At 35.8% G+C, this 11,417-nt stretch overlaps 1 protein-coding gene across 3 annotated transcripts; it reads right to left on the bottom strand.

Moving 5' to 3' along the window:
- Window positions 1-7,882: 7,882 nt before the first annotated feature.
- On the bottom strand, window positions 7,883-11,165 carry LOC120313382. 3 transcript variants are annotated; one of them, XM_039355274.1, is made up of 3 exons: window positions 10,965-11,063; window positions 10,331-10,460; window positions 7,883-9,202 (listed from the first exon to the last, which is right to left on the bottom strand). In XM_039355274.1, the coding sequence occupies exons 2-3, from the start codon at window positions 10,361-10,363 to the stop codon at window positions 8,192-8,194; spliced, it is 1,044 nt and encodes a 347-aa protein (XP_039211208.1). In that variant the 5' UTR covers window positions 10,364-10,460; window positions 10,965-11,063; the 3' UTR covers window positions 7,883-8,191. The 3 variants fall into 3 exon arrangements, with proteins under 3 accessions (XP_039211208.1, XP_039211207.1, XP_039211209.1); XM_039355273.1 differs by lacking the exon at window positions 10,331-10,460 and having other exon boundaries at window positions 10,965-11,165; XM_039355275.1 differs by lacking the exon at window positions 10,331-10,460 and having other exon boundaries at window positions 10,938-11,047.
- Between the last annotated feature and the right edge of the window lie 252 nt (window positions 11,166-11,417).

Genomic DNA, 11,417 nt, shown 5'->3' with positions numbered 1-11,417 from the left:
ATGTACAGGGTTTAATTATTTGCATGCCTTTACTGGGCCCACCTTAGAAGTTATTAAATAGCTTGTTAGCACAATTGTGGACACTTTGTGTGGGTGTCTACATGTGTGTTTGTGTATGTGTTTAGAGTCTATGAGTTCTGGAGTAATGCAGATTGCTGTTTTCTATTTCCTTGACAACATGAAACAAGTTGTCTTGTGTGTATGTATTATTAATAAATATTATAATGAGATTTCCATTTCTCACATTTGCCACAGTCTTGTGCAGATGCTTTTTAGTGGCATCCCTACCAGATGGCAAGGAAATTTGCTTTCCTATGAACAATTTATATTTTGTAGTTGTTAAATTTAATCATACAGTAATCAGCCAAAATCTCCTCCCAAGTATTTAAAAAAAAGAAAATTAAGAAACAAACTACACAAAGTAAGTAAAAGAAAACTAGCATAATTTGGGATTCTATATAATCCCTAATATGAAGAACAGAGATAAATGATAAACATCCATAGTTTACATATTTATTCTTTTTAAAGATAATCTATTAAGAGCTATTTTGTTGATCTAACAAAGGATGGAGATGTGAATAAAGAGATGCCGTGTGAGGTCTGAGTTTTTTTTAAAAAAAATAGTGGTCAGTTGCCATCATAGAAAGAGACAATTTGATATGGTTGTTGAGGATGCTAAAAAGGCCTTTTGCATTTTTCATATTAATAATTAGTGATTATATATATGGACATAGCAAAAGGGAACCCAAATCTTTTATTATTATGAACTGCTTAATAACAATAGCAGAGATACCCTAAAACTACCAGTTTTCAATATCCAATGCTAGGTTGTGTGCCTAGCACGTGCCTAGTTCCCAACAATAACCCAAATTTTTTATCAAAACCTGGCACCACAGTTTCATGGGCTTTTTTCTATAGTCATGAGACTGCAAGACCTGATCTTGAGTAGGTGGCCTATGAATCTGAGATAGGACTGAAATTCTGAAATCAGAGGAAGATTCCTTCCCTTCTCCTTTAGCAAGTGAGAGTGAGAAACAAGCAGATTAGCGCAGAATGAGCTCTAAATTTCTAAAAAAAAATTAATATGAGGAGAAATCAAAATATTCACTAAACTCTGCAAAAGACAATGGCCTTTCATATTGCCATCATATCTCCTTGGTACAGTGTTATAATTATGAGAATAAAGCTATGTAAGAGACTAGTATAAGAGATTAAAGACAAGGCTGGTTCTGGAGAGGGATATGACAAAGCTTGTATTAGAATCAGTATTTGGCACCTCTCAAGTGTTTTTCTTTTATTTGGGAGTATTCTCCAACTACAGATCTCAGTGACCTTTCCCTAAGAACATAATTCTCTAAATTAATCAAACTTCTAGCAACCAGAACTGAAGTTATGAAATATTCTTCCGCTGTAATTAATTTGATCATTTTAATTGCCATTTGTCTCCTGTTCTAGTTTGTTTCAAAATCTATCTGCTGCCTGTTTAAATCTTCACCACTATAACAGAGTACCTCTCCCACCACTACAACTGCAATCTTGACCCTCATATCCCTTTTCAGTAGTATTTGTTTGGACCGCACTTCTCTCGGTACTAAATTCTGCCCCTCTCAGCCCAAACTTACTAACTTTAGAGGCCTTTTCCACAGTGGTGCAAAGTCCATTTGATTGCATCCCTGTTGCTTATAATATATTAAACTAAACAATGCCATAGGTGTGTGTGTGTGTGTGTGTGTGTGTGTTGTGTTGTGTTGTGTTGTCTTTAGAGAATCTCACAGACAAAAGCAGTGTTGTAAAGGCTGTCACAGAGAAGAAGGGATTGACTCAGTCTCCAAAGGAACAGAGGCCAGGACAAGAAGTAATAGGTAGAAGCTTGTTAAGGACAGATCCCAAAGTAGAAGTAAGGGGGAGGGAATTAACAGTGACAAAAATTAATCAGTGGATTAGTTTGCCTCCCAGAGTTGTGACTAGACAATTATTTGCCCAGGGAAGTATAAGGTCTCCTGCCTCAAGCAAGGCATTGGACTACATAATCAGCCCTATGATTCTATATTTTATGTTCTATGATACAAGCTTTCCTTTTTAGATGCATTACAGCACTGTGTGCTTTTCCAAAAGAGACTAAATTTGCATCCCTATGTCATAATGCTGTTTTTGTATTCTTTTTTCTTTCTTTCCTTCCTTCCTTCCTTCCTTCCTTCCTTCCTTCCTTCTTTCTTTCTTTCTTTCTTTTTTTGGGATGAGGGTAGGAAAATCCTTCATTGAATATGAAGGCTCCTTTCGGTAGTTACTGCAATCACAACAGCCTTCCATTTCATGGCCACAATAAAGTAACAAAATTAGGCCTCTGGCCTTTTCAATTGATCTCTTTCTAATGTGAGAACATTTTATAATATTCTGATAATACAATGTTTTCTTAGAATAAATTGGAAGCCTTACTCTTCTCTCAAAACTCATATTTGCCGTCAAAGGAAAAAAGTATGTCTCCTATGCAGCTCTAAATTTCAGAAAAAATGGAAGATTTGCATCAAAAACTCAGCACTTAAGAAATATAGATTTATTTTTAAGTGCATAATTGTTGACTGGGTTTTATTGCATAGTGGTTGAAAATGATCTTTCAAAATTAGATTGATTATAATTGTGATCTTTAACTTTGGAAATAGATGTTTTCATGAGAAAAAAATAAAGCAAAACACTCATAAAATTCTGCTATTACTTTGGGACCAAGACAGTTATGAGAAGCTGCCACATAGAATAAACTTGGAAAATTTCTTTTTAGATGATTGGAAAGCAACTGGCTGCTGCTTTCCTTCCTGGTCAACATGACATTGTTATGAAAAAGAAAACATATTAAATTGCAAAGCACTGTTATGAGTCATCCTGAATGAGATTTTATCCACCGTCTGTCAGAGCACATGTATAATTTTGTCAGAGTTGGGGGTGAAGAAAATGAAAACTTTTAAAAGGGGCAAAGTTAAAAAGAAAATGGTTTTTTTTCTTTACAGTAAATGTAGAAATTTGTGTAATTTCTATGAACAATGAATGCTGAATAAAAACAAACAATTAGATATATGCTGCATTCTAAAATACAACTGGAAAAATAGGCTTGTACTGAATCCCGAGCAAGTTGGTTAAGTAAGATTCTTTTTAAAATCACTGTGAAAAGTTACTGAATACTAATGAGGATTCAATTGTCCTGAATGAATATTTTGTGTCCACTAGAATATGCAATAAAACCAAGTGAAGGAGACATAAATTATTTATTAAGATGCATACAGTAAGCTAGAAACAATTGTACGAAACCTGATAGTAAAGATGCCTGCATTACTGCTGTACACTGAGATTATAGGAAATAATGATCTTCTTCCAGAAATTCATGAATTCTTGTTCTATGAAAACAGCTAGTAAATCTAGTACTATAAACTATCTTCTGATTTTCCTGAGGTGATAACCAAAGACAAAGCTTTCTGTTTTATTTGATATCAGTTGGTGATTTGAGGCTGGGCATTTATCCTTGAGAATCAACAAAGCAGAATTACAGTTAAACTGTTTTAGCTTTCTGGAAAGCATTGAGATAGCTCGGAAATTGTACTATTAGATGAACTGGATAATGCTGGTTGAGATGTCAAAGTTTGGTTTTGCTATTTTGGGTGCTATATTATTTCTGCAAGCTGCCCAGGATTGTTTTCCACAAGATGGACAGCCATATAAATCTTTTGATTCATCAATTAATTAAATATACCAGTTTTGGTTTATTAAAAATGACAAATGTGGTAGCAAATTTGGAAAGGTTTGGATTATCTCATCTACTGATTAGATTGTACATAAGATACCAGGAAACTCAATATGTATGAACAAACATTTCTTGAAAATGACACAGAGGATAACTGATCTTATCCATGATAGCGGCGAAAAACAATGAAAACAAATCCTGACTGCTTCCAATAGGTTGATGTTTCTTAAACTGGGCAACTTTAAGATACGTGAAGTTGAACTCCCAGAATTCCCTTGCTGCGGAAAACTAGCTCAATAATTTTGCTGAGTGTCAAAACTCCCTTCAGATCTGTATGAACCTGCTAGGATCTTGTGTATACATCTCTCTCCTAGAGTAGATCTAATCCTAGCACAAGTGCACGTGACTAATAGGCTCTTAAAGTCAGGAATACATGATGTTGCTTTTATCCATCCCCAACCCAATAGAGAAACAATTTTTCCTCCATGCATCAAAAGTACTATTTTCAGAACTGTGATTATTTATATGATGCTCTCACTGGTCTATTGGTGAATGTATGGGTATGTAGGAGTGTGAATGTCCAGATTTTAATGATGTGGCAATCCAGGAGAAAATGGCTGTGAAAAGAAATAACCAGTTATGGAGAAGAGGGGTCATTTCTGTCACAGCAGCTGTTTGTTTTTTCAACAAGTGGTAGTTTCTTTTCTTATCTGCAACCATCTAGCAGTGCTGTACAAGAGGGAATCATGGTAAGGGACTCATAGACTCATAGACTATCATTGCAATGTCCTCCAAGGTAACCTCATCTTCTTCGTAGAAAGAAAGTGATGTGTTTTTGCATTCCCTGTAGAAGAGGGAGGGTTAAAGAAGCATAACAACCATCCATTCATGGCATGGAAAGTGAACTTGGCTAGAGCATCAGACATATGGCATTTTTATTTTTATTTTTCTCTTTCTTTTCTTTTCTTTTGTTGCTTTGCTTTCTTCATATATTGGAAATTACAATGATCAGATTGAATAATTCCAATATTAATATAAGCAAAGAGACTACTTTATATTTTTTTCCTGTTTTACAAACTTTCTAACAGTTATTATTTAAATATTTTGTGGCAATTCTAAAATTGAAAGCATTAAAAGAACTCAAGAGCCAATAGAAAACTGAGTGACAAGCAATTGTGACATGTCAAAGTGGTTGCTAGTAGGTATCCCTCAGGGTACAAAAATGTTTTAGGAGCTGCAGGCCAACATACTGTGAGAATTCTAGTAAGTGATGAGCTGGACAGCAGATTCCAAACTCCAATGAATTTTAAAATGTGAGATTGCCCTCAATCTGTTAATATCTTACTCTTTATTCTAATCTTCACAGCCCTGGAACTTTTCAGAATTGTAAGATCTGCAATGTCTAAAATTCTCATTTAACATATTTGACAGCAAATAGGTCTTGGAAAGGGATTAGTAACGTATTCTACAGGGGGGAGGAAACATATTATTCTCTATGGTCTCATAGAGAAGTTGAATCTATTTAATTACTTAGATCAAAGATCACCAGAAATTCTAAAGCTCTAGGTTAGTTTTACATATATATATATATATATATATATATATATATATATATATATATATATATATATATATATATATGTAGGTCTTTGGTTGTTCGGGTTTTCTCCCGTGTAAAATTGGAAGTGTCTTGGCGACGTTTCGACGAAGTCCCATTCGTCATCTTCAGGCTGGTGCACCAGCCTGAAGATGACGAATGCGACTTCGTCGAAACGTCGCCAAGACACTTCCAATTTTACGCGGGAGAAAACCCGAACAACCAAAGACCTACATACAAACACCCGCGAAAACCTCAGAAAACACCCAGAACGGTTAGACATCTCCGAGCATCTGAAGGAGCGTCGGGAGACATAGGAGCACTAACATGTGGACCAGGAATCTGCACGCACCCCCCAGGATATCCGGAGAGGAGAGCATTGCCTGATAAGAGGTCCACATCTAAAATACCCTTGGTGGGGACACTGAATTGCCTGCCATGTTTGGGAGAAGAAAGGGTAACTTCTCCAGCCCTACTGCCTGTAACAACTCGATCACTCCATTCATCAGCACCAACCCAAATGCGTCAACGGGAGATGTGGAATGAACCCGATGAAGATGCATATGGGAGGAACACCGAGAGTGGAGGGGAGAGAGCAACGAAGACTGATACTCCTGATTGCTGTATAGAGAGCATCCAGAGCAAGTTTGTTAAAACTAGGATGGAATGCACAAAGATCGGAGATAAGGAAAGGAGACGCCTGGGAGCAACAACTACCAGATCGTACTCTAAAAGGGGAGAAACAACCTCATTAGCATGTTTGGGGAATACGACACACCCACCCCACCTTGTAATGCCGATCCATTCGTATCAACAGACAACATGGAAGAGACCTCAAGGCGACACCATGCAAGCAAGGAGTAAGGAGGAAACAAGGGGTGTGACAGTAATTAACTCGAATAACATCTGCGGAGACCATGACTGGGGAAAATACAAAGAAAACAAGAGACAGTGCGTTGCAACGGGGCAATCAGAACAGAGTGGGAAAAGGAGAGGAGGGAGGGGTGCAACTAAACAAAGTAGGTGTAGCAATAAAACAGAAAAGGAGAGGGAGGATATTCTGTTAAAGCCCAAATTTGGGAAAGAGAAAACACCCGATGATAGCTACACAAGCAAAAAATGCAAGAAAGCAATTATTGCTAATAAGAAACCAGCAACTGAGAAACAGTCTATTGCATCAGGCCCGATGACGAGGTCTAGGAGCCGAGTGCAGACTCTGACCAATCTATAAAGAGGACTCTCCCACTGACCGGCATTTTGAGCCCTGATGATGTCAGCAGTTGCTGACGAAAGCTAGGCGTTTTATTGATTTTATTGTAATTTTATTGGCATTTTATTAAATTTTACTAAATTTTTAAGCATTCCCTGGTGCTCACATTTAAATTGGAAGTGTCTTGGCGATGTTTCGACGAAGTCCCATTCATCATCTTCAGGCTGGTGTTTTCAGCTTCATGCTTTGAGCAGCAATGTGTGGTCTTAGCTGTTTCTTCCTTTTAACTGCCAGTGGGGGTATGAACTGATTGGGTGGGAGCTTGGCTGTGTTCTGATTGGGTGGAGGTGTGTTCTGAATGGTTAGGGGCTTGGCTGTGCTCTGATTGGCTGGGGAGTGTTCTGTTTGGTTGTGCTCAGGTTAGTCTGAGTTGCAGAGGGGTTTGAGATTTTGGGCTGCCGTGCTATTTTTTGGCTTCGTGTTCGTGGTCGTGTTCGTGGTCGTGTTCACGAAAACCTCAGAAAACATATATATATATATGTGTATATATATGTATGTATATATATATATATATATATATATATATATATATATATATATTGTTCTTGAGTCAACATGAGTTGTGCATGGCTCAAGAGAGAACTTCCTAGCTTTTATCTTTTCTATGAGTTTTGTTTTCTATTTTGCTACAAGAATTTACACATTTAGCTTCCTATATCATTTGTCCATGGATTTGAAAAATAGATATGTCAGAGAAATACTGTCTACCACATATAGACTTAAAGGCTCACAAGTTACAATATACAACAAAGGGAAAGGATAGATAATCATATGGAAATCAGTTAGTACTTTGAGATTGACTTTCCTTTTTTAAAAAATAAATAAATAAATTTATCCCTCTTTTTATGTGTATAAATCACTGAAGGCATTGAATATACTAAATAGTCCTCCCTCCTCCTCCAACATAGGTGTGATGACATAGGTTGAAAGAGAGTGATTGGCACAGATCACCCAGCCAACTTTCATATATAAGGTTGGACTAGGTCTCACCATCTCCCAGTTTCTAGCCTGGTGCCTTAGCCATTACATCAAATTGACTCTTTTGTTTTTGGGATATAATCAAGCAAATGCTGAATGTTTAATCTGGATTCCTGCAAAGAAGATTTGGTCTTTTTGGTATAGGTAGTCCCTGCTAATTATTTGACCTAAATAAAGATCTCAGAATAAAAAAATGAGTTGATGACTTTTTAAAAATAAAATAATGTAAATGCGTTATAAATGCTATCTCAGACATTTTTTAACACAGAATTGCAGATCTTTAAAATCATTTTTCCAGACTCCACGATAAAATATTTCAAGAGCATATTTTATTAACTGGATAGATTATCACATATAATTGTGGAAGATTACAAAGAGTATACAAATGCAGTAAAATCTCGCAGATATAATGTCATTCAAAATAATATTTATTAGCATTAATTCCATGAAAAGGTAATTGTGATTAAAAGACAATTGGGTTGAATTTCCCACAAATCATTAAAAGATTTAGAATTACTTATAAAGTAATAAGAAACAGTAAGTATCAGGCTCACCCAAAACAGATATAATGGAAAGCAATAATTGTTGTATTGGTTCAACAAGTTGGAAAGATACATTAATTATAAATGGAACATAACATTGGTTCACCAACTGATACCACAATGGTATAGGCAGGTGAATAAAAGGCACTATGGAGGCTGGTATAAAATGCTAAATGCAACACCTTAACCACGGTCAGGATCTCTGAAAAAATAACATGTGCAATGGTCTTATTTGTGTTATGTTCAGACCACAGTTCCACACTGGTATAATTGATCCCATTGCATAAGATACTTTCCTTATAGAAATACATTTTTGGCAGAGTGTAAGAATGAAAGAGATTTCTGGTGGTATTTATTTTATCAATCAAATGAACAGCATCTTTGAATTGCTCTTTTGTAGGACGGAGTATTTTTGTTTGCACTTCTCTGCGGAAAAAGAGATTACTTTTATTTTGGGAATAAACAAGTGTACAAATCTCTGTGAGCCAAGAATCTGTGATAGAAGCATTCCATGTGCACTCATTGTGGTCCTTCGGTCTACAGAGATCCCAGTCACGTTCTTCCTCGCCAGTTTGACAGCGATAGTCTGAACCACCGTATTTGGCACATTGATAGTTAATGTGGCAGGGCAAACCTGTGGGAGTCACATCTCGGAATGGAGAGCAGTGTTCAACGCCATGGTTACTCTCACATTGAAAATGTTTTCCGGATACTTGGCACCTGTTCTTACATGAGTTGTTTTTCAGTGAATATTCCATGGAATCCCACTCTAATACCATGCTGCAATAATACCAACTTCCATCTCTGAAGCGACAGTAATTATAGGAACCTCCCCATAATTCACAAGATGTGTAACATTTCTTACCAGAAGCAGCCAGGCCTTCTTCTAAGGAACAATAATCCCAACCATACCCATTGCCACCCGTTTGCTTGCACCAGGTATATGTATAACCATGATACCCACAGGTATTTGTACATACTCCCCCTGAACTTGTGTAATGAACAACATAGGAGGATGTCCAAGACATGAAGGAGAAGAATGCAACCAGAGCTACATAAAATCTCATCATGGTCTTCTTGAATTCCTGAAATGAAAGAACAAAATGTTCTGCTAACTATGTTTCTACAGTTTTGCTTCACAGCTGTCACACCTTGATTGTCCCAAATTCTAACTCCTGCTGGTTTCATAATATGCCATGTGTTGTGTTTCTTTCATTATGGTAAATCATTAGGAAGTGAGATAACCACACCTTCCATTTGATTTTCTAATATCTTTCTCTGAATTTCACTTCTAAGCCTTGGAAATCTCAGATGCTATTGCAATCAAAAATCTTAAAATCCTTTTCTAATTTCATGATTAAATGTTACGGAAACAAAACTCTTATATGTGATTATTAATGTTGGATCTCAATCAACAGCACCTAAAAAATTTAAAATGTTCCAAAATATTAATGGTGATATATTAATGTATGCAATGTTTTATTTGCAATCAGATATCCTCCTGCTTTATTCTTCTCTAGGGGAACATAACATACAGAGAGAGTGGAACAGAATTGCACTTATTTTCTAATATATATATATATGCAATATCATGGAGAAGAAAGCAAATGCAAAAATGACTTGGTTTGGGTATTTTTCTGCAGATTTTTTTTATTTTAAATTTAGTATGGAAAAAACTTTGATGGCCCAGATATCTGCTTCCCAAAATAACCACTTATCTGACTAAATGTAGCCAGGCCTGATACTCTTTCCTCATTAGTTAAAATCTATCACTTATCCCAGAATTAATATCATTGAGATGTAGAAGGTTATACAAATAGTGAACATCCAATTAAGGGGTAATCAATTAAATCCTTTAGGGGAAAAAACAGCTAATTATCTAGAAAAGATTATGGAATTATACTGAAAAACTTTTCCTCATAAATATCAAATATTTGGGAGTAGTAGCCTGACAGACAGACAGACAGACTTGGAAATCAATTCAGTTGCTGTCCAGCAAGAATCTATTTGGCCTAAAATATATACAATGTTTGTTTATCCGGCTAATGTAACATATCTTACATAATGAATTCTGTAATTCTACATTATTCATAATATATAAAAACATTGACATACATGAAACACAACAAACAATTCATAAATAAAACAATACTAATCATAAAAGTATTGCTGCCCTTGCAATTGAATGGCTATTGAAACAAAACTGTCCTAACTATTTCTTGCAGATCATCAAGGTAGTAGCACATCTGAGTCTTTCTCTCTGCTAGACTGTGTAGGGTGGGCAAATTCTTCTTGGATAAGCTTTCTGGAAGGTGATCCAAACCTTGAACTGGGCCCAAAATCCTATAAGCAAACAGTGCAGCTCCATCAGCATAGGTATTATCCTATTGAATCATTTAATGCTGGCAGCCCCATGTTAAGTCAATTATAGTCTAATGGAGAAATGACAAACAAAGGACAAAATCACATTTTTCCAAACTTAAAATAATCTGAGAATTCAGTTTGTTTGTAGCATATACACCTCATTTAGAGAAATACCTATTTTCTATAACTTAAAAACTACTGGGTTTTGATCAGGATGAAAAGAAATAAATTATCTAAAAAGTCCCCAAGCTTACTTGTAAATACCTTCACCTATTCCCATTAGTTAGTGAAGTAGAGCTTCAGGATATACTAGTAAACAAGAGGAATCAGGAATGTTCTTTTATATATTAAAAAAAATACAAATAGAAATACTCATAAACAGAGAATCAAATTCCTACTTTTCTTTTCTTTTTTTCATCCCAGATGCAGTTCTAAAAGCCATGACAACTAACATACCTCATCGAATTTTTAACAATTACTTACTCCTTTTTCCAACAAGCACGCCTTGCCTTGGTTTCTTATTCTGCCCCTCGTTCTGTGACTTCCCAGAAATCTAAGGAGCAATGAGAGTGAATAATGTTTTTTGCTCTTTATATACTGAGGAAATGAAAAACTTTCTGTTTTAAAGCTAGGGGGAAAGAGGAGGAGCAAAAGGAGAAGTGAAAGCATCTTTTTCCCATTATTGTGCTTTTTTAAATAGAAAAATGAAATCTGACTCAGTGGGAGGGAAAACAAAATTTATTTTGAATTGAAAAATGGATCAGGGAAGTTAGCTATGGCTGTAATTATGAGCACCCAAATCAATCTCACTATCATTGTTGTTGAGTATACCAATCAATTTATTTCTTCTCTTCTAGATTGAAGCACAGATGGTGAATTATTTCCATCATTTGATGTCAGATCAAATTTAATGAAAAGTAATCTTGATATGAAAAG

The sequence above is a fragment of the Crotalus tigris genome, unplaced genomic scaffold, assembly GCF_016545835.1.
Source record: "Crotalus tigris isolate CLP2741 ecotype Arizona unplaced genomic scaffold, ASM1654583v1 scf7180000018651.982201, whole genome shotgun sequence".
Lineage (NCBI taxonomy): Eukaryota > Metazoa > Chordata > Lepidosauria > Squamata > Viperidae > Crotalus > Crotalus tigris.
This window is presented reverse-complemented; position numbering and strand designations above follow the sequence as displayed.

Bases quoted from the DNA above. Each gene is read 5' to 3' on its own strand.
- LOC120313382 (XM_039355273.1), bottom strand. From the start codon at position 11,150: ATGCTTTCACTTCTCCTTTTGCTCCTCCTCTTTCCCCCTAGCTTTAAA. The intron at 9,203-10,964 runs GTAAGTAATTGT...CTTTCATTTCAG, and splicing joins CGTGCTTGTTGGAAAAAGGA to GAATTCAAGAAGACCATGAT.